At 33.8% G+C, this 24,071-nt stretch overlaps 2 protein-coding genes across 7 annotated transcripts; both read left to right on the top strand.

The window, feature by feature from the left end:
- The first annotated feature begins 1,254 nt into the window (after window positions 1-1,254).
- On the top strand, window positions 1,255-3,750 carry LOC134824428 (uncharacterized). Its single transcript, XM_063836331.1, has 6 exons — window positions 1,255-1,479; window positions 1,669-1,780; window positions 1,954-2,060; window positions 2,179-2,333; window positions 2,742-2,856; window positions 2,996-3,750. The coding sequence occupies exons 1-6, from the start codon at window positions 1,336-1,338 to the stop codon at window positions 3,206-3,208; spliced, it is 846 nt and encodes a 281-aa protein (XP_063692401.1). The 5' UTR covers window positions 1,255-1,335; the 3' UTR covers window positions 3,209-3,750.
- Window positions 3,751-6,732: 2,982 nt separating this feature from the next.
- Window positions 6,733-23,801, top strand: LOC134824091 (potassium voltage-gated channel subfamily A member 10-like). Of its 6 annotated transcripts, none has more exons than XM_063835799.1 (10): window positions 6,733-6,991; window positions 15,478-15,642; window positions 15,743-15,849; window positions 16,046-16,196; window positions 16,827-17,035; window positions 17,239-17,383; window positions 18,182-18,256; window positions 22,337-22,444; window positions 22,663-22,754; window positions 23,177-23,801. In XM_063835799.1, the coding sequence occupies exons 1-10, from the start codon at window positions 6,806-6,808 to the stop codon at window positions 23,526-23,528; spliced, it is 1,590 nt and encodes a 529-aa protein (XP_063691869.1). In that variant the 5' UTR covers window positions 6,733-6,805; the 3' UTR covers window positions 23,529-23,801. The 6 variants fall into 6 exon arrangements, with proteins under 6 accessions (XP_063691869.1, XP_063691868.1, XP_063691874.1 ...); XM_063835798.1 differs by having other exon boundaries at window positions 6,739-6,991; window positions 17,239-17,392; window positions 23,177-23,752; XM_063835804.1 differs by lacking the exon at window positions 6,733-6,991 and adding an exon at window positions 7,058-7,078 and having other exon boundaries at window positions 17,239-17,392; window positions 23,177-23,752.
- The last annotated feature ends 270 nt before the right edge of the window (window positions 23,802-24,071 follow it).

Below are 24,071 nucleotides of genomic sequence, written 5' to 3'. Positions count from 1 at the left end.
AGAATGATCATTTCGTGTGCCATTTTCTTTAACGAGCGTGAAATTAGGAATTACTTTCTAGCAAGATTCCGTAGGGCGGAGTTTGGAATTCAAAATTAAAATCTTTAAACCATTTTAAATAGAACCAGTTGGGATTTACTTTCTAGCTGACAACGAATAATATATGTTCTTAAGCAAATTAAAATATTGCTTTGTAAAATTTAAAAAAAGAGTTGATTTCGCATGGTTAAACGAAAATTATGATTTTAAAATGGTATTAAACGGATTAAACGGATTAAATGGATTAAACAAATTAAACGAATTAAACGAATTAAACGAATTCAAAAGTCGAATTACAATGGTAATATCTGACCTAATTTAAACCGAAATTTACCCAAAAGACAAAAAGTATATATATATACAAGAGAATGAGAAGAAATTGAAACCATTATAAATATAATAAACATAGAAAAAATCCCGCAAATCTTCAGAATGAGATTTATTTTTCAAATAATTTAAATGAACTCTTATAATGAGTGATCTGCAGCTGAGCAGTATGTGCATATCTTTGGTTAAACTCTCAAACGTTAGACCATCAAATACCCGGACAAATTTCGGTGCTCCGGATAGGGGCGGCAAATTTCAATCAGCAGGGGGGCGGCACAAAGTAACGTTACGCTACTGACCCTGTATCAAGAATTGCACCTCGATAAACCTGTATCAGACATCTGGAGTTTAACTCCGTCGTGATCTGTGCTTTTTTAACCTTTTGGTCAATAAAGAATTGTTATAAATATATTAAACCAATGCTGTGATATTTTAAAAATTAGTTTGATTATTGTTACAAAGCAGATAATAGATATATTATATCTTTATATGATTACGCTATCTTGCTGTTTATCTCACACTACAACTTAATCACAAACTTAATACACAATCCACCGTTGAAAAACTGTTGGATTAGATTAGTGTAGATTAGGAGTTTTGCGGAGTAGGTTTATCGATGGTCTTGCGGAGTTAGAACACGTGTAGGTCGGGTGGGCTATTTTAGTGGTTTAGTCTTTAGAGTGGTACATCTACGGCGCGCGGTACCACGTGGTTCACCATGTGACGCAGTGTAGTCGCTGGTTGCAGGCCCTGTTTGTGGCAGTTCGGGAGTAACACGTTCGGTTTAGTTTACGGCTTGTGTTAACATTATTTTGTTCAATTACAAAAAGATTTAACTCATTCGCAAATCTGTTTTAAAATGTTCATTAAAACTAATAAATTAGAATACGAATCACTGTACTGGTTTCATATCAATTTGTTGTTTTTATAGTATATTTCATTGCCCCTACTTTGATAAAATCTATCAGGATGGCATTAGTAAAGAACAGATCTGAGCTTGAGAGTAAAATGTTGGAAATCCAGCAGTGGCTTGCCACTCTGCCTGGTGATCTCCAGAACGAATCTTATGAGATAGATGAGTTTACTGTGGAGTACCTCTACCAACTTTGTCAGGTTTTAAGAAGTTAGCCTATTTGTTGATATGCGGTGTGTTGGATACAGTGACCCAATCTATAGCATCCCGGATCAATTAGTTGTGTTGTAACTTTTAATGATGATTTAATTAAGATTTACTTGCTCAACATTGGCATTTTCATTATATCATGGTCTCATCTTATCAACCTTTTCTACTTATACCTTTAGTCGAATAAAAAGAAGGACGAACACTTGGAACTAATGACAAAGGACAACTCAGAAAAAGCAGAAGAATACTCCACTGAAAACGATCGTATCAGCAAAGAGCTCGCAACACATGGTTCGTAGTGTTGCATGTTGGGACATTGTTTATATTCCTATGTTGTTACAGAAAATGTGGTATTTTACATGTCCGTTAGAGCATTGACGGATAGAACGATAAATTATACACGGTATTTTACCTCTAGATATATTTTTCACACGACCAAAAAACCTGAAAACCGAAACGCACAGGTGTTTCGGAGAGTGATTTGAGTGGTGAGTGCTTGGAAAGATTGTTGGAACTCGCTGATGTTGGGAACATTCTAGGGTTGAGCCATCCAACTTTAGAGAACTATTTGGTAAGTAATTATAACTAACGTCAATACCTACTGTTATGTTATGTATGAAATGTTCCTCTGTAACAGATCCAAATTAATTGGTATAATAGAGTAGCAATGCTGAAGATATTTATTTCAGATCAACCTATCGGATCACACGACCGAAGAGTGGGAACTAAAAGACAAGTCAAAAAAGCAAGAGGTAATGATGAAAACCTTGTCGGAGAATTTGGAGAGGCTGGATCTCACTATTGATAAATTAAATGCTGAATGCGAGGATGCGGGTAATAATAGGTACTTTTTTGCATTATTTAATCTAAGTGGGTAAGATAGTAGATACGTGCGGCTGGAAATTTTTTACCAAAAGCTGGTCCCCAAACCATTGCTTTAACCAGAGCTCTCTCGTGAGTCTCGCTTGCAATAGCGCGCGACCGCCGAAGGCTATGTGATCACCCAAACAAACAGAAATATTTTATTGTATTATTAGTATTGAAGGTATATAATAGTATAATTAAGTAATTATATAAACTAGACTACAACTATTGGCAGGGGGAGTACGTAACGGTAAATTCATTTTGGCACAGAACAGTGATTGACCGATCAAATCCGTAAATCGCTATCATTCTTCAACAAATTGAGGTCACCAGCCGTAGTCAACTGTTACACTTAACCAAATGTATCGTAAATTATGAAATGCACTAGGAGCGATGACATCGACCTGCCTGTCGAGATAGAGACAGCAAAAGCTCAAGCGCAGCATTACGTAGAGAGCACTAAAGAATTCAAGAAGTTGCTCAGTGTCAGTGGTATCAAGAAGGTACATATTTTAAACCATTATATATTATCATTTACGAAATAAAGTTGATCAAATATTGGTCCTATTTTTATTGACTGTATAGTCAAGTATAGTGTATGAAAGTATAAACGTACCCAAAACGTAATCTCTTTATTTTCAGGAGTACACTCACGAGCACCTACAGAAGATGTCAGAGAAATTGTCAGCACTCTCCGCAGACATTGAGCAAACAAAGAAGAGGATAGCTGACTTCAAGGAGCTTCCTCCGAGTATCCCTCTGGCTGTGGAGAAGATCAGGATGATTAAAATAGAGATTGAAACTGTTCAGCAGGAGTTTCCTGAACTAGCTTGTGTTAGTTGTCGTGATCTGTAAATATAGTTGTAGTGATCTGTAAATAGTTTATCTAACATATTTAATTATTTGTAATTATCAATTCATTAGTGCTACTAGTTTTGATATGTACATCGTATATTTTATTGTAGCATCGATAGGTCATTGCTAAATACCCGATAGCATATTGAAATTGTTTATATTTGATGAATAATGCTGTAATAATATTTTGAAGGTCCCTGAGTAAAATTGCAAACAAATAAGCAAGCGAATCATACACACTACACAGTTTAGGTTTTTGAATTCTTGAAAGCTGACTTAGTATAAGACTTATCAGCATCAAATTTAAATTTGTCCCACTTCAGTGGTTGTCTGACGAAAACATGTGCAAAATATAGACTAACATTGTATCCGTGATAGTCACTAAAGCTGCGTACTTATCCTTGCTGGTAGATTTACCATTACAAGTCCGTGGAACTACCTACCTTATCGGACTTTATTTGAACGGAAATTAATTCGACGCTCGAGGCCTTAGCGTTCATTTAAATGTCCGTTCAAATAAAGTCCGAAAAGGTAGTTAAATTAAATATATTAAATGAATGCCTTTGAGTGTTCATCTTAATGTCCGTTCAAAATTATGTCCGTTCACAAAATTTCCGGTAAAATAATGTCCGATAAGGTAAGTCAGATTTACCATACATATTACATAACCATCTCCATATATCCGGCATCAGCTGGGTCGCAGTTTCAGTTCCTTTTAAGAGTTTGTCGGTTGTTCCAACTTCCTTCAGTAACATAAACAAGCATTTTAGTCTCGATGTTGGCCTGATGTTGTTGTGCTCTATTCCGTTGCATAGTACCCAATTATTGTGTATAATCACTATTGTAGATCCAAAGTCCAAAGAACGGTCCAAATTAAAGGTTACTACAGTAAGAAAATGAAACTTATCGGCAATAATTACGAGGAGTCCTATTGTTGCGCATAATTACTATTTACATTCTTAATCATACTACATGATATTAAGATATTATACTGGATACTAACTTATCGGATACATTTTAGTTGAAATTGGTCACTCCTCCATAAATCGTCTTTCGTAAGAAGATGGCGATCAGACCTCGTTATCGAAATTGGTTACCCATTGGATCTGTGGTTCTTGTTTAACCGATAGCCATTGTCTTTACTACTATACAAGTGAACTACTATACTACTATACTAGTAATAGTATATTAGGATAATTGGGTTAAGTTTATTGTTTCGAGTCATTTTCATCACTAACTTTTAAAAGTCAGCCATGAAAATAGCTCCAAAATAACAAAGTTAAATCCGAAAATAAGATTCTTAAACCCTCGCAACGTTTACCTTTGTTGCCAGCTTAAAAAACAATTATGGTCATAACCCTAATAAAGTAATAACGTTGATGGCCTGATAATACTTTGTCCAGTATAACAACCTCTCTGTCAATCCGAATAACGGCGAGCAATCAGCTCTCAGTCACATCAGTTGGTCGACTCAGCCTGGTACCTTAGTTCACATTATTTCTCTAATTGTGGTATGAGAAAATATCAATACGAGAGCTGATATCAGTGCTATACGAGCATATGTTGTTTATGAGCATATATATAATATAGTATTAATATATGTGATATATGTGATATATGTGATATATGTGATATATGTGATATATGTGACAGTGATATATAATATGGTAGTGTGGCTATTGTCACAAATAATAGTGCACTTCTCAGTGTACCATCGCTCGCTGTTTTGTTCAATAGATTGGATGGATTATATCATGCCTATACTACAAATGCCAAATATAAATCTGTTGTCAAATTTGATGATCCTTTGTTTTGAGACAATCATACTTTTTTATTCTTCTTTGCTCAATCAAATTCTTTTGTTGTATAATCAAAGGAATATCCATGACATACATTGAGTATAACCACTGACCAAAGAAGTTAATTTCACTTCTGTTCCGAGTATAATCTCCGAGTTTGAGTGTCGATCCCGTTACATGGTATAAGTCCGGTGCAATGATCGTATCTTGAGACTGATCGTATCTTGTAATTCATTATAAAACATTGTCGCATTGTCGCATTCCTCCCTTAATGGTAAGAGTAATGCGTTCTTCCTTTTATTTTATTAGAAGCTCGCTTCCTTACGGTGACAGCTGCCTTTAATTGCCAAATCAAACTTCCTAATTTCTCATTGTCACTCAATCAGTCGCTTATATCTTAGCTGATATCAGCTTATCGTTATATCATGTTTTGTAATGGTACATTGTTGGCACACACGTAGATCTGACTTACATTAATTTACATTATAATTTTGAAAGCATCTACTGATTTGTTCACTAATACTACTACTATGTCGGAACTAAGTCCGATCTACGCCAGATAACCCCCTCCGTATATCCCTGTCCCGCATCAGGGTTCGCAGTTCCTCTTTGACTTTAGAGTTTGTCCCAACTTCCTTCAGTAACATAGAAAAGTAGTTTTGTCTTGGTCGGCCATGCTGTGCTCTACCATGCATAGGTTCCCATAAGACTACGAGAGGATTTTTTTTCTCCCTTTGAATTAATCAAGCTAGATGATTTGTTGTAAATACTGAGATCAAACTATCAATTTACAGGCTATCGTAAAATATGTTGCAAGGCGTCATCTTCAGTGACACGAGCCTACAAATTGTAAAAACCCCATTACGTGATGAATTATGTTTTCGTTCGTTTGATTATTACAATTCGTTGGTATTTTGTTGAGGAATGATCGCTATATACATGCCAATTGAATAATAGGTCTATGTAATGATAGACAACAATATACACTGTCTTATTCTCTTATTAGTTACTTATTAGTTACGTATTACAGTAGTAGAGTAGTAGTACTGTATTAGTACTAGCAATCAGATACAACACCGCCGTGGAACCTAAAATGAAGCAACCAGCGATCTAGAAAGCTAGAAGACGATTAGGAATAAATCAGTATATTGGTAATCTTTCTTCGCTCTTATGAGTGGGTCGATCATATAGTTTGATATTTAATCCGTGGGATTCAAGTATTTACAGTAGTTTAGAGAGTGGGTCTACTATAGTCTGTTCTGTGCTGTAACAATATACAGTCTTTATAACTGCTGTAGCGAACATAGTAAACTTGAAACTTACATTTTACACTAATTCTAGATTTGATTGGTGGGTGAAGCTGATTACTTAGATTCACCTAGTTACCATGGTAACTATACTGATGATTCACCTAGTTACCATGGTAACTATTTTACCATGGTAACTATGTCCGTTCAAATAAAGACCGTCAAGGTATTTAAATTAAATACATTAAATGAATGCCTTCAAGCGTTCATTTAGATGTCCGTTCAAAATTATGTCCGTTCACTTTATGTCCGGTCAAATAACGTCTGATAAGGTAGTTAATCGGTGTCACGTGTGGAAAACATTAAAGCTCCCCACCATGAGTCCTATAATTGTGACCATAAAATTCACGAATTAGCTTAATCTATAAATAGAATCATTACTTAACTAGTTAACTCAACCCTAACACCATCATCTCAGGCAAGGAAAACGTAAAGAAAACAAAGCAATAACGTAACAGATAAAAGGGCTGAAAGTTTTAAAAAGAAGAGAAATGCCGGTAGTGCGAGATGCCCGACTTGGTTACAACCAGGGTAGAGCTAGTTTGGGTCACATCACCCTAGCGTCCCGGAGTAAGACCATCATGAGGGGGGACAAGTATTGGGACACCAACATGACAGCTGCTAAGAAACAGAACCTCATGAAGAAGAGTATTCTGTGGCGTGGTAATATGGTCCAGGTTAGTTCACTTTTTATTCTGTGGCGTGGTAATTATATGGTCCAGGTCAGTTCACTTCTTATTCTGTGGCGTGGTAATATGGTCCAGGTCAGTTCACTTCTTTATCGTTCTGTGGCGTGGTAATATGGTCCAGGTCAGTTCACTTTTTTATCGTTCTGTGGCGTGGTAATATGGTCCAGGTCAGTTCACTTCTTTATCGTCTAACAGTACTCAAACACAAGTAAATATTTCTTGATGGGAGCTATATTTAACAGTACTCAAACACAAGGACGTTTTTCTTTGTGGGAGTTATATCTAACAGTAGTCGAACACAATTATATGTTTCTTGATGGAAGCTATATTTAACAAAAGTCAAACACAAGGACATATTTCTTGATGGGAGCTATATCTAACAGTAGTCAAACACAAGGACTTATTTCTTGATGGGAGCTATATTTAACAGTACTTAACAATTGTAAACGGGTTTCCAAATGCAGGGATCACGCGGTTTTCAGGTAAAATATTTTTTTATATATATTTTAATTAATTGGTAATCTTTCTTCGCTCTTATGAGTGGGTCGATCATATTCTATTTTGATGATCAGAGTTGGTGACGAAGTGAGAGTCTCCACTCAGCGTTTCAAAACAAATTAGTTGTCCACGTTCCGGCAACATGCCTTTATCATGGACCGGACGTTACAATAACTTATATAGCTCAATAAATATAATAGATTTGTAGTGTTGTAATTAGTTTAAAATATATGATATTTGAAAATATAATAATACATGAAATATGATATTTTAAATCATTAACGCTGTATGTGTGCAGTCAGTGGAAACAGTTGTTTTTTTTTCAATATCCCAAAATTATCAACAAAATATCTGAATAAAATACAATTATCTGAATTTTATGAGCACATTCACAATCAATATGCCTTAATGATCAACGTAATTATCTTTCCTGTGAACTTAATTAGTGGGTGTGCATTCCATGTCACATCTTAAAAACAAAAGGATTAATATTAGCAAAAGGTTACATGTTGGCTGGTTATGATTATTAAGTTATTCATAGCATTTAGCAAACGACTTCATATTCGGAAAATATAAACAAAAACAAGGTATTTTGGCACTTTTAGATTTGATTGAGTATTCGCACTTTCGAAAAAAATTGCATTTCCTTTTACAAGCTCTTTTTTAATTTTGTCGTTGTAATACCGGTTTCTTAGTCAATTTTTCATAGTTTAAATAGCGATCACACCCAAACAACATTCCAATTGTTGCTGAACATCCCTCACGTTAGCAGTTTACAATATTTAACACTCCTATTAAAGCTGATTTAGGGATTTAGATACTTTTCATATTTTCCGACTGATTTTTAAAAATTTTCCGACTAGTTCTGCGCATAGTTTTCCAATTTTTGATTTTCTCAAAAGGGCCAAACGAAGAATGACTACAATAATTAATGACTGAATCTGTTATCAGACAATTAATCCTAACATTGTCACTCAAATATATAAATAAGTAAATACAACTCAATACTGTCACTCTATCTTTTGGGACTATAGCTCACGAACCAATATAATATGACAGTATGATTTGGGTGATAGTTTCGAATGGAGAATGATGTAATTTTATTAGATCTATCAGCTGGCTAAAAGAACAAGGGACCAACCTTTTTAATGGAATCTTCATTGCTCTATCTCATTGAAAATATTTAATGATGGCTGATTGGTTGCTTTGTCTAATAGAGATGTGGTACAATTAGAAGAATTGTAGGACACAAAAAGTCACCATCATGGTATTATGGTGTAATTCAGCCATCCTTTTAAGTTCAATTTTCTTACGGTTCACTTTACCCATTGCTTGTAATACTCTTATAAAGTTATAAGCAAGCATAACAAAATACGTCATCTGTTTCAGAACACGTAATGTTTTGTGTAGATACTACGTTTTGCACTTGTTGTTTATTGATTTTCATACAAAGTTACAACAAATTCTTCGTGTTATGCATCCTGGGTTTGGACAGGATATGACCCGTTTAAAATATTGCCATCACGTTACATAATTTTCAATAAATGTAATAGATTTGTAGTGTTGTAATTAGTTTAAAACTAAATAGTTGCAGTTTTCAAATGTGGTATCAACTTCGGTTTAAGTTTAACTGTTGTATCTCAGAATGGGAAAGAGGGCAAATGGGTTAGGTGTTCTATTTCCCCATATAAAATATAATATCATGAAGAAAGTCGTCCGTTGCTAGATTAAAATTCAACGAAGCGTCGTAGTGCTAATATTCCGGCAGCCTGTTGAGTTACAGCGCCTTCCAGCATTATGAATGGATAGCACTTTACTTCTTGATGACAGTCAAGAAACGTTGACAGCTTAACAATTATCTTGTATACCTGAACTTTTCCCAAAAAGAGAAGAGGGCTGATAAAAAATGTTTTATATGCCACCAATAACGACCTGAAAACTTAGGCCACATAATAAAATCTAATTACTTTAATTAATATTAAAATACAATGACTAACATGCCAGTAGTCAGGATATATTAACACTGACTATAAAGAGCGAGGAACCAAAACTCTTGTTCCTGCAATTTTCCTGCAATGCCAAACAGTCCCGGAGCTTTCTCATTGTGTCGATACACTAGCAGGTACAGCTTACTTACACGTTACATCTTTAATATTTCAACCTATACCTTTCTGTTGACAGCCTCAAATTCTAGCATTATTTTTCATATTCTCGAATTGTTTTGTTTTTCTCGGTGGAGATGAAGACTTGGGTTCACCGACATTCTCGCCGCGGGCTGGCGATTGTTGGGCTAACGGAGGAGAAAAAGAAATCTTTACCTGTTTCTCGGAAGAATTCTGACCAGAATGATCAGGTTCAGGTATATAGTGTATTACAGTATGTATAGTGTAGTACAGTATGTATAGTTTAGTACAGTATGTATAGTGTAGTACAGTATGTATAGTGTAGTACAGTATATATAGTGTAGTACAGTATGTATAGTTTAGTACAGTATGTATAGTGTAGTACAGTATGTATAGTGTAGTACAGTATGTATAGTGTAGTACAGTATGTATAGTGTACTACAGTATGTATAGTGTAGTACAGTATGTATAGTGTAGTACAGTATGTATAGTGTACTACAGTATGTATAGTGTACTACAGTATGTATAGTGTACTACAGTATGTATAGTGTAGTACAGTATGTATAGTGTAGTACAGTATGTATAGTGTAGTACAGTATGTATAGTGTAGTACAGTATGTATAGTGTAGTACAGTATGTATAGTGTAGTACAGTATGTATAGTGTAGTACAGTATGTATAGTGTAGTACAGTATGTATAGTGTACTACAGTATGTATAGTGTAGTACACTATGTATAGTGTACTACAGTATGTATAGTGTACTACAGTATGTATAGTGTAGTACAGTATGTATAGTGTACTACAGTATGTATAGTGTACTACAGTATGTATAGTGTAGTACAGTATGTATAGTGTACTACAGTATGTATAGTGTAGTACAGTATGTATAGTGTACTACAGTATGTATAGTGTACTACAGTATGTATAGTGTACTACAGTATGTATAGTGTACTACAGTATGTATAGTGTACTACAGTATGTATAGTGTAGTACAGTATGTATAGTGTAGTACAGTATGTATAGTGTACTACAGTATGTATAGTGTAGTACACTATGTATAGTGTAATACAGTATGTATAGTGTACTACAGTATGTATAGTGTAGTACACTATGTATAGTGTACTACAGTATGTATAGTGTAGTACAGTATGTATAGTGTAGTACAGTATGTATAGTGTAGTACAGTATGTATAGTGTAGTACAGTATGTATAGCGTAGTACAGTATGTATAGTGTAGTACAGTATGTATAGTGTAGTACAGTATGTATAGAGTAGTACAGTATGTATAGCGTACTACAGTATGTATAGTGTACTACAGTATGTATAGTGTACTACAGTATGTATAGTGTAGTACACTATGTATAGTGTACTACAGTATGTATAGTGTAGTACAGTATGTATAGTGTAGTACAGTATGTATAGTTTAGTACAGTATGTATAGTGTACTACAGTATGTATAGTGTAGTACAGTATGTATAGTGTATTACAGTATGTATAGTGTACTACAGTATGTATAGTGTAGTACAGTATGTATAGTGTAGTACAGTATGTATAGTGTAGTACAGTATGTATAGTGTACTACAGTATGTATAGTGTAGTACACTATGTATAGTGTACTACAGTATGTATAGTGTAGTACAGTATGTATAGTGTAGTACAGTATGTATAGTGTAGTACAGTATGTATAGTGTAGTACAGTATGTATAGTGTAGTACAGTATGTATAGTGTAGTACAGTATGTATAGTGTAGTACAGTGTGTATAGTGTAGTACAGTATGTATAGTGTAGTACAGTGTGTATAGTGTAGTACAGTATGTATAGTGTAGTACAGTATGTATAGTGTAGTACAGTATGTATAGTGTAGTACAGTATGTATAGTGTAGTACAGTATGTATAGTGTAGTACAGTATGTATAGTGTAGTACAGTATGTATAGTGTAGTACAGTATGTATAGTGTAGTACAGTATGTATAGTGTAGTACAGTATGTATAGTGTAGTACAGTATGTATAGTTTAGTACAGTATGTATAGTGTAGTACAGTATGTATAGTGTAGTACAGTATGTATAGTATAGTACAGTATGTATAGTGTAGTACAGTATGTATAGTGTAGTACACTTTGTATAGTGTAGTACACTATGACGTGTACCTGTAGACTATGTGTACTAGTTCTGTTTTTATGCCAGGTCCATGCGTTGAACGTGAAGTATTTATACACAGTGCTCGTTCAAAGCTGTACAAAATAATTAGTAATCAGAACGTCTGATTTCCACTTATGCTCGAATCGTAGATTGACAATTAATTTTGTGTGATAAACGTGACTGCACATGAAGTTTGCACAAAGCAATCGAATCGATTTCGCTTAAAACTTCATCCAAATTTTCAACCCTGCATTCTCTCGTAAGTGCCTAGTTTCCATTTGTCTAAATCCAAACCTCCCCCAAATCACAATATATAAGTTGTCTATGAGACATGTTCATATTTGCAGAGGGAGACGGCTATTCGTGAATTTATGTACCGACTATTGAATTCATGGTTACTACATTTTAACTTAAGTACATAAGAAGGGCTGCATATTTGCCGATATTTATTTTCCGGTAGCCAGAAGTATTAGTAAGATAAATACTAATAGCTTCTATACCATATCAACCCATTCTCAATCTGTAGCTCTTTCATTCTACTATTCTAAATCCATTGGCTCATTTGTGTCCTGCAGCCTTGATTTTGATCGTGAACAATTCCCATCTCAAATGTCAATGCTATCAGAAGAGTTTATCTATCAGGTAACTTTCGTTATATTTTGTATTATAAATAAAGTGCCTTCAGAAGGAAATAGAAACTTTATTAAAAATGATATGAAATAGTTTAATCCGGACATTATTTCATCCCCCTATTGTTTGGAAGTTTTCATCTTGGATTATGATTTTTCTGATGAGAGGTGAATGCAGCTTTACAGAGGACTAATGACTATCAAAATGGACAAAATATTGTTAAGTTTAACATGGCAAATTAGTCGCAAATCGTTTATAGCCTAATTGTGGTTCTTCTTAGATAGAGTCTATAGAGATTATAGAACCGTTTATATGGGATCCTGGTACCATTCTCCAAAACTTGGAAAAATGAGACAAACGGTATAATTTAAATATAATTTTAAAAAAAATTGTAGACAAATTATAACATTTTAAAATACATAAAAAAAAATAAATCTAATATTTTAACAATTTTCTAATAATGAATATCACAAATATTAATAACAGGACAGCTCAGAGCAACTTATGACATTAAATAAATTACATTAAATCACATTAATACAATATACTAATATACTTGAAACTAGAAGACCAATATGAATAACAAAGATAATCTCAAATATTTGATACACGAGAAACGCCATTCTCAGACGTGAGGAGAGTGAGGACTCCTCCAACTACATTAAATTAATTCCTTCTGTAACGTCCTCAGTAATAGATTTGTAGTGTGTAATTAGTTTAAATTACCAGTGAGATAACCAGTTATATTAGTTAACTGGCCCGCAAATTACATACACTTCACGTCCCAGGCAGATGTGGGCGAGGGTATATTAACTTTATTATCAGTGTGATGTATTCTGCTACTTTGTAATTTATCTCAGACCGGACAGTTCGTCTTTGAAATTTTGGCTTTCCGACTTTGTTGCTCTTCAAAACCCAGCATATTGGTTTGTTTGTTTCATAAAAGAGAACTGTGAAACTTTATTCCTCGTTAGAGGTGAAACATCGGAAGTCAAGTCTGGAAAATTGAAACTGCCTGCTATAACAACTTAACAAGAGAAGCAGCTGCCGTGAAATAGGATTTATCTTTGTCGTAAGAGTGAAAGATGCCATACGTTAATTCTGGTACAGACTTCAACAATCATGTCAGCTGGGATTGGACTCATGAGAGTGGGCCCGCGGTATATATTTATATATACTTTCAATTTTATATCATTTATATGTAAACCTCAATTTATTTATATATATTTATATACTTATAGTGTTTATAAATCAATAAACTTTCAAAATGTTACACAAATACATCATTTTATGATAAAGAAAAATCGCCGAATGACCTTACATGCATTGACAAGTGACCGAGTGTAAATAAACTAATAAAATTAGGGACATCGAAATACCGGTTGACCAGTAAACTGGTCATAGCAATTACATCGGGCCCTATATACTTTCAATATAGTTTTTATAAATATACGATTTTGAAAATTTTGGACTTCAGCCACAAATAATGTCGATAGCAGACTACAATATGTAATTTTTGAGAAAGGTGACATTAAGTTTTGAGCAGATACTTAATTAATGACTAATTATTGGTCATATTTTTAGTGATTATTATAAACTTTATCATATTTACGACCAAATTTAGTTAAAAATAACCGTGAATTTTGATTTTGTCAAAAATTATGGAAATAGAAAAAAGTCACATTTTATGCGGTACACCCTGTACACTGTATATCATAATATATATAGTACATATGTATATATTATATTTATATATATTATTCGAACAATTGAAACAAATCAAATTGGCGGGCAAATATTCCGTTTCATGATATGTATAAAACAATATGTATACAATATATATATATAACAATATAGTATACACATATAATATATACATTTCAATTTTATTTTATTTCCAAAAGCCAAAAATATAAAAATTGAAATTTATTTAAAACGTCATTGCCCTTCCTTTTTATCAAAATTATGTACACTTTTCGATTACCAGATATGTACTTTTTTCAATTAGCACATACTTACGACGTTTCAAGCTATTAAAATATTAATTAATGCAAGTCACAGTAATCCGAGTCCCGGCCGTCACTTACTCCATTGATATCTAATTTAATCGAATTTTATGGGATCTTTATCAGATTAAATCCTGAAATCAGATCAAATTACGCTGAAAACGGACCCACTATTCTCAATTATTATCATATACCACACACAACATGAAATGCTACTATTATATAATTTTTATGACACTGTTGACATGCCTCGTTCTTTTCTATGCTAGTATTACGTTGTCATTTAAAGTGATCTTAGTCGATCAATTAAATTTTGTTTAACGTTAATTGGGATACAAATTAACATATTCATGGATGGTTCAATGGATAGTAATACTATTAGTATGATATGCCAGGTAAAGGGTATTCACAAGGGGTCACATAAATTTCTCCAATAAAAAGGCATGGTTCATGCAGTATATTTGTGATTACGTTTTGGAAAATCAGTCGAAGCAAATTCTTTTCCATTTTGTCTCCAGGAACAGTTTGATAGATAATGTTCCCACCGGCTCTTAATCTCACAGGACATTAAATTAAAATGGACGAAACAAGAGTCGGTTATAGTTATAGCAATATTCCAAGGTCTCCCATCATTCTCAGTTCTGATCGTATCTCACGGCCCGTATAATACCTCACCGACATTAACTACTGAATGAATCCCGTACCAATGTTATACATTTTATACAATGTATATAATTTATGGGGTCCGGACTCTAGGGCGTAAGACTCTAGGGCGTAAGACTCTAGGGTCTTAGGGTTAGGGTTAGGGTTAGGGTTAGGGTTTGGGTTTGGGTTAGGGTTAGGGTTAGGGTTAGGATAAGGGTTAGGGTTAGGGTTAGGGTGATGGTTAGGGTTAGGGCGCCGCCCTAAAGTCTCACGCCCTAGAGTCTTACGCCCTAGAGTCCCGGACCCATAATTTAAACATTGTATACAATATATATATAATTTATACATTGTATACAATATATACAATTTATAAATTTAAACATTGTATACATTTCATGGTAATGTATACATTGTACATCACCCTACATTTCAGGTGTTGCTGGGAAGAACGGGGATGGACCCGAGTGAAAGACTGGCGGTAGTTCGAGTAGAGACTCAAAACGCTAAACTCATCAGGATTGATTGTGGAGGAGAGAAGTTCATTACTACAGAGGACTCCTTGTCGAGATATCCTAACACTCTGCTAGGAGATCCTAAGGTACAGTGTCCTTATTATCAACGGCATTATCTTCAGTGTTGCTTGCCTTTTCAAAATCAGCTTTTTGTATTTTGTTTAAAAACCTTTAGCTGCATTACAGCGGAGAGATAAGTACTACGATTCCAAGACAGGATACCACTACTTTGACAGGAACCAAGACTTGTTCAGTGCTATTCTCTATTTCTACCAATCCCCTGGCACATTTAGGTAAATATCACATTTTAAAAGTACGCAATTTCCATTGAACATTTATAAATAGTAATTACTTATCCATCACTTGAGGATTATTATTTTTTTGTTGGGGACTGGCCCGAACTGCCAGCCAATGTTTACTAAAAATGTATAATATGAAAATATTATAATATATCTAATAAGATCAGCTTTAATCCTTGAATTGTTTCAGAGCCCCAGAAAGTATCGACCCCGTGGTAGTTGAGGAGGAATTAGACTTTTTTGGGATAAATCTTCAAAAAATGATTGACGATTACGACGAAATGGTGGCGGCCAACAACCCAATTCTCCCCCCTACAATGAGAGAAAGCATTAACAATACGGTACTTTTCGTTACTTTACTCTATACTAGCAGGAACCCGTATAACCCTAAAATAGTGTCAAGACTCAAGAGACTAAATAATTATTACCAATTTAATTCGCGTTTTTGACACCACTTGGGGGTTCAAATTTTGGGCTCTAAAAATCCCATCCCTTGGCCGATTTTTTATTTTTTCATGCTGATTTGGAGGCCATTAAAGCATTTGACCCAGTCAAAAAAGTATCAGTTGTATATCTTTTACGGTTTTTGCAGAAAGTTGCGTTAAAGTTGATGCCGTGGTGTCAGTAAAATGGTACGGATAAACACATCCATATATATCGTCTCGCTTTATATATAGTAAGATAGTATCCTCCTTCGTATAGTTAACTTTTGCGAACGATTCTGCAAAAAATGAATATGCTTCCGAATCGGCGAATCATAAGCTGGTATAGTAACCTATTTAGTGATTAGTAACCTGTTTAGTGATTAGTAACCTGTTTAATCATCAGTAACCTGTTTGGTGATTAGTAACCTATTTAGTGATTAGTAACCTGTGTGGTGATTAGTAACCTGTTTGGTGATTAGTAACCTGTTTAATCATCAGTAATTCCTGTTTAATCATCAGTAACCTGTTATATATGGTATCCTACAGATAACAGACCCGAGCTACAACAAAATGAGTATGGTGTGGGGATTGCTAGATCTGGCTTGTATCATCCTAACCATCTCAATGCTGGTTCTGGAAACTATTCCTGATTACGAGAAACATTTCAAAAATCCCTTCACTGAACCTTACAAAATTGCAATCTACTCGCTTGATGTAGGAATTAACCTTTTCTTCACCCTTGATCTGATCATCAAGTAAGTATAGCTACTGAAACTCGCGATATAAGGTTAACAGGATCAAGGATGCCATGTCTAGGATATCTGATACATATCTTAATCGTGTATAACGACCCTAACTAAGGATCAAATCTGCCAAATTTAGACTTGTTGCAACGAGGCAACCCTGATTTAATCAGAGTTGAGCCCAAAATATTCATTATTAAAACACATTTTCTCAGGTTCCTATCGTCAGCGAACCAAAAGCGCTTTTTCTTCGACACGATGAACATAATGGACATCCTGGCAGTCACCCCCTTTTACGTAGAGCTGGTTGTCTTCCTTGTAGAGGATGGGACCCCTCCTCCACAATTTTTCGCGCTCAAGGTTGTCAGGGTAGCTTACATTTTACATTCACTGACAGTTCATCTTACAGATTAGTACGGTTTGGAGTGTGTGTGGAGTGCAAGCGTGCTAAATCACTCTACACTCGATCTTAGAGATTTTTCTGAAAGGGCCCCCGACAGTTCAGCATATGCTTTTGTCAGGGATTAGATTAGACGGTTAGAATAGTCGTTCAGGGCCATCTAGAAAACGGGTTGAAAAAGTCACGTGACAGTCGAGTGTAGAGTGATTAATCATCATCCTGTGGAGTGTGTGATGACCTTTCTACACGGAGATGATCACACCTGATCCCCTATATAGTGACGTATCTTGCAGAGTGTACGATATCAACTCAAACTGACTGCTTAACTCACTTCACTTTTATTCATCTGACTATCTGACAATCATTTTTATATTTGTTTGGTATTGCAGTTTTCACAGCTTTATATGCATTATGCTATCCGTGTATACCAGAAAATCTAACAAAGCAATATTAAAGCGTTCAAATTTACAGAATCCTGCTAAATTTGTTAACTGAATTTGTTTTTGCTGTTATCTTGATGGCAAGTAGATAATGACTTATTATTTAATTGCCATCAAGAGTTTTTTTCAGATCTCTCTTTACCGCGAACCAGTTACAGTGGCGTAACAACACCTTATGCACTATTCCTTCGTTTTGATATTTTATCACTTTGTATGCTTTTGACTATTTTTGGGCTGTTCGTTACGCCACTGTCAACCTTTGGGTTCCTACCTAACCGTGAAGTTATCAGTTTAATTTGACTTGTTACAATTCCCAAGGTTTGCAGGATTGTGCGAGTTGTTAGGGTGTTAAAGCTGGTCAGACACAGTAGACAGTTAACTGAAGTCATGGAGGTAAGGCGTAAGCCATGTTAACTGTGTTAACCATGTTAACCATGCTAACCATGCTAACCATGCTAACCATGTTAACTGTGTTAACCATGCTAACCATGTTAACCATGTTAACAGTAGCCAGTTAACTGAAGTCATGGGGGTAAGGCCATGTTAACTGTGTTAACCATGCTAACCATGCTGACCATGGTAACCATGTTAACCATCATGTTAACAGTGGCCAGTTAACTGAAGTCATGGGGGTAAGGCCATGTTAACTGTGTTAACCATGCTAACCATGTTAATCATGTTAACCATGTTAACCATGTTAACAGTAGCCAGTTCACTGAAGTCATGGGGGTAAGGCCATGTTAACTGTGTTAACCATGCTAACCATGTTAACCATGTTAACCATGTTAACCATGTTAACCATGTTAACAGTAGCCAGTTCACTGAAGTCATGGGGGTAAGGCCATGTTAACTGTGTTAACCATGTTAAACGTGTTAACCATTTTAAACATGTTAACTATGTTAATCATATTAATCATGTTAACCATGTTAAACGTGTTAACCATGTTGAACATGTTAAACATGTTAACCATGTTAAACATGTTAACCATGTCAATCATATTAATCATCTTAAACATGTTAACCATGTTAATCATATTAATCATGTTAACCATGTTAACCATGTTAATCATATTAACCATGTTAAACGTGTTAAACATGTTAAACATGTTAACCATGTCAATCATATTAATCATGTTAACCATGTTAACCATGTTAAACATGTTAACCATGTTAATCATATTAATCATGTTAACCATGTTAATCATATTAATCATCTTAAACATGTTAACCATGTTAATCATATTAATCATGTTAACCATGTTAACCATATTAATCATATTAACCATGTTAAACGTGTTAACCATGTTAAACATGTTAACCATGTCAATCATATTAATCATCTTAAACATGTTAACCATGTTAATCATATTAATCATGTTAACCATGTTAACCATGTTAATCATATTAACCATGTTAAACGTGTTAACCATGTTAAACATGTTAACCATGTCAATCATATTAATCATCTTAAACATGTTAACCATGTTAATCATATTAATCATGTTAACCATGTTAACCATGTTAATCATATTAACCATGTTAAACGTGTTAAACATGTTAAACATGTTAACCATGTCAATCATATTAATCATGTTAACCATGTTAACCATGTTAAACATGTTAACCATGTTAATCATATTAATCATGTTAACCATGTTAATCATATTAATCATATTAATCATGTTAATCATATTAATCATGTTAATCATATTAATCATGTTAATCATGTTAAACGTGTTAACCATGTTAACCATATTAACCATGTTAAACGTGTTAAACATGTTAAACATGTTAACCATGTCAATCATATTAATCATGTTAACCATGTTAACCATGTTAAACATGTTAACCATGTTAATCATATTAATCATGTTAACCATGTTAATCATATTAATCATATTAATCATGTTAATCATATTAATCATGTTAATCATATTAATCATGTTAATCATGTTAAACGTGTTAACCATGTTAACCATATTAACCATGTTAACCATGTTAAGCATGTTAACAGTAGCCAGTTAACTGAAGTCATGGGGGTAAGGCCATGTTAACTGTGTTAACCATGCTAACCATGCTGACCATGTTTACCATGTTAACCATCATGTTAACAGTAGCCAGTTAACTGAAGTCATGGGGGTAAGGCCATGTTAACTGTGTTAACCATGCTAACCATGTTAATCATGTTAACCATGTTAACCATGTTAACAGTAGCCAGTTCACTGAAGTCATGGGGGTAAGGCCATGTTAACTGTGTTAACCATGTTAAACGTGTTAACCATTTTAAACATGTTAACTATGTTAATCACATTAATCATGTTAACCATGTTAAACGTGTTAACCATGTTGAACATGTTAAACATGTTAAACATGTTAACCATGTTAACCATGTTAAACATGTTAACCATGTCAATCATATTAATCATCTTAAACATGTTAACCATGTTAATCATATTAATCATGTTAACCATGTTAACCATGTTAATCATATTAACCATGTTAAACGTGTTAAACATGTTAAACATGTTAACCTTGTCAATCATATTAATCATGTTAACCATGTTAACCATGTTAAACATGTTAACCATGTTAATCATATTAATCATGTTAACCATGTTAATCATATTAATCATATTAATCATGTTAATCATATTAATCATATTAATCATGTTAACCATGTTAACCATGTTAAACATGTTAACCATGTTAATCATATTAATCATGTTAACCATGTTAATCATATTAATCATATTAATCATGTTAATCATATTAATCATGTTAATCATATTAATCATGTTAATCATATTAATCATATTAACCATGTTAAACGTGTTAACCATGTTAAACATGTTAACCATGTCAATCATATTAATCATCTTAAACATGTTAACCATGTTAATCATATTAATCATGTTAACCATGTTAACCATGTTAATCATATTAACCATGTTAAACGTGTTAACCATGTTAAACATGTTAACCATGTCAATCATATTAATCATCTTAAACATGTTAACCATGTTAATCATATTAATCATGTTAACCATGTTAACCATGTTAATCATATTAACCATGTTAAACGTGTTAAACATGTTAAACATGTTAACCATGTCAATCATATTAATCATGTTAACCATGTTAACCATGTTAAACATGTTAACCATGTTAATCATATTAATCATGTTAACCATGTTAATCATATTAATCATATTAATCATGTTAATCATATTAATCATGTTAATCATATTAATCATGTTAATCATGTTAAACGTGTTAACCATGTTAACCATATTAACCATGTTAAACGTGTTAAACATGTTAAACATGTTAACCATGTCAATCATATTAATCATGTTAACCATGTTAACCATGTTAAACATGTTAACCATGTTAATCATATTAATCATGTTAACCATGTTAATCATATTAATCATATTAATCATGTTAATCATATTAATCATGTTAATCATATTAATCATGTTAATCATGTTAAACGTGTTAACCATGTTAACCATATTAACCATGTTAACCATGTTAAGCATGTTAACAGTAGCCAGTTAACTGAAGTCATGGGGGTAAGGCCATGTTAACTGTGTTAACCATGCTAACCATGCTGACCATGTTTACCATGTTAACCATCATGTTAACAGTAGCCAGTTAACTGAAGTCATGGGGGTAAGGCCATGTTAACTGTGTTAACCATGCTAACCATGTTAATCATGTTAACCATGTTAACCATGTTAACAGTAGCCAGTTCACTGAAGTCATGGGGGTAAGGCCATGTTAACTGTGTTAACCATGTTAAACGTGTTAACCATTTTAAACATGTTAACTATGTTAATCACATTAATCATGTTAACCATGTTAAACGTGTTAACCATGTTGAACATGTTAAACATGTTAAACATGTTAACCATGTTAACCATGTTAAACATGTTAACCATGTCAATCATATTAATCATCTTAAACATGTTAACCATGTTAATCATATTAATCATGTTAACCATGTTAACCATGTTAATCATATTAACCATGTTAAACGTGTTAAACATGTTAAACATGTTAACCTTGTCAATCATATTAATCATGTTAACCATGTTAACCATGTTAAACATGTTAACCATGTTAATCATATTAATCATGTTAACCATGTTAATCATATTAATCATATTAATCATGTTAATCATATTAATCATATTAATCATGTTAACCATGTTAACCATGTTAAACATGTTAACCATGTTAATCATATTAATCATGTTAACCATGTTAATCATATTAATCATATTAATCATGTTAATCATATTAATCATGTTAATCATATTAATCATGTTAATCATATTAATCATGTTAATCATGTTAAACGTGTTAACCATGTTAACCATATTAACCATGTTATGTTATTGCTAAAGAACATGACCATTTAGCCCACAAATATTCAGTTAACCAATAATTTACATTATAATACCTCAGGTGGTGTCATCAGCTAAGCAAGAATTCTTCGTGCTAATAGGGGTAGTGGGAGTGGTGATTCTTCTTGTAGGAACTATCATGTACTTTGTAGAGTACCAAATACCAGATGTATGCATTGTTTATTTTATATTCTTAGATTGAATGTTATAAGGTAGAATTTTTGAAAATGTTTAAATCTTTAATCCTTAAAGTTTATTTTTCTTATTAAATTGCTAACGGGTGGAAGGTTTCTGTGGCGTATATTATACTTAATTTGATGATTTTATTACTCGGATGATAAAGTTCCCTTACTAAACACTACTCAATAACACAACTCTAAACCTCAGGACAGAAATGAGCACTTTATATCTATCCTCCATGGTTGTTGGTGGGCTATCGTTACCATAACAACTGTCGGATACGGTGACTTGTATCCCAGGTCAGTGATTTCTTCTGTCAGTGATATCATGATATCTTCTGTGCCAGCTCGATAGAGTTACTGAATTAACAAGTATCACATTCTTACATTCCTATGATCATACTTATACAAGTACAGGGTGGGCCAAAAGTCAGTGTACATACGTTGGCCTTAGTGGCTGAGCTATTAAGGCCAACGTATGTTCACTGACTTTTGGCCCACCCTGTATTATTTCCACTGTTTAGTATATAAATGTTAAAAAGCGTGGGTCAGTGAAACAATTACAGAGGCCGCCCAAAGTCTCGATATAAACATCACTTCCACCTAGTAATAAAATGAGGAAATGTGAAAAAATCTAAAAATAATGTATGCATATTGCATATTATATACTTATTTAAGATTAATTTCCACTGACACTTGACAGTGACAAGCTACTAATTCAGGTCCACGCTGGGACGGTTAACTGGTAGTTTCGTAGTCCTATTTGGAATCGTAGTGCTCGCCTTCCCCATGACTATCATTATCTCCAAGTTCCAAGACTCCTTCACCGTCAAGAAACTGAATGCTAACAAAGAAATGACTCGAAAGTTGCGGGAAATGGCCATTGCCGGTTACTCCTGTGCCGGCAGTTCCACTTCCAGTCCCGCCTCCACTAGGGTGGTCAATGGGAAAGCTCACATTCCTAAACAGAGCAAACCGTCCGAACCGGAAGATGAATGTCAGACACGTTTGGTTCCTAAACATAGCGCTCAATTTGCAGCCAACATTATTTCACCAGTCGCGCTTTTTAAATGATTTTAATTTCCTTTAAAACTCTCTGGTAGTGCATGTTATTCCAAATCTTATCATTGCTTAACATTGCATATTATGCCACTGCATTTATGATGGAATCAGAATGATTATCATATTGATTTTGATACATATATGCTAGTTTGAATAAACACTTTTTGTGTTCAACTGTAAATTTTAAAAAGTCGAGGGGTATCGCTGATTGTTTAAATTTTTAATCATGATTTAAATTTTATCTAACACTTTTGATTATGAAAAATCGCCCTCCACTTAATTCAGAAGTTGATGAGTGTTTTAGTTTTTTTACCTTACTCGGGATTATTACGACGGGTTTATTAACGACCGGTTAAAATATGGTGCGGGAAAAATATGGCGAAATTGCTCAAAACCCACCACATTTTCCCGGTCGCCATTTTACTGGTGTCCAACCTTTCAATTTTAGATTCAAAAATTTTGTCTCAGATGTAAATTTCCTTATTAGAGATAAGCAGGTTCAGAAATTTTCGCATTGCTAAAACTTGTGAAACAAGTCGAATTATCAATGATTGT

Source organism: Bolinopsis microptera, chromosome 12 (assembly GCF_026151205.1).
Source record: "Bolinopsis microptera isolate Bmic1 chromosome 12, MBARI_Bmic_1.0, whole genome shotgun sequence".
NCBI classification, from domain to species: Eukaryota; Metazoa; Ctenophora; class Tentaculata; order Lobata; family Bolinopsidae; genus Bolinopsis; species Bolinopsis microptera.
The sequence above is the reverse complement of the archived record's forward strand: the minus strand, read 5'-3'. Positions and strand labels throughout refer to the sequence as shown.

Coding starts and splice junctions, on each gene's coding strand:
- LOC134824091 (XM_063835798.1), top strand. CDS start 6,806: ATGCCGGTAGTGCGAGATGCCCGACTTGGTTACAACCAGGGTAGAGCT. Junction 17,036..17,238: donor ACCCTTGATCTGATCATCAA/GTAAGTATAGCT, acceptor ACATTTTCTCAG/GTTCCTATCGTCAGCGAACC. Junction 18,257..22,336: donor AGTTAACTGAAGTCATGGAG/GTAAGGCGTAAG, acceptor ATAATACCTCAG/GTGGTGTCATCAGCTAAGCA.
- LOC134824428 (XM_063836331.1), top strand. CDS start 1,336: ATGGCATTAGTAAAGAACAGATCTGAGCTTGAGAGTAAAATGTTGGAA. Junction 1,480..1,668: donor ACCTCTACCAACTTTGTCAG/GTTTTAAGAAGT, acceptor TTATACCTTTAG/TCGAATAAAAAGAAGGACGA. Junction 2,061..2,178: donor CAACTTTAGAGAACTATTTG/GTAAGTAATTAT, acceptor TATTTATTTCAG/ATCAACCTATCGGATCACAC.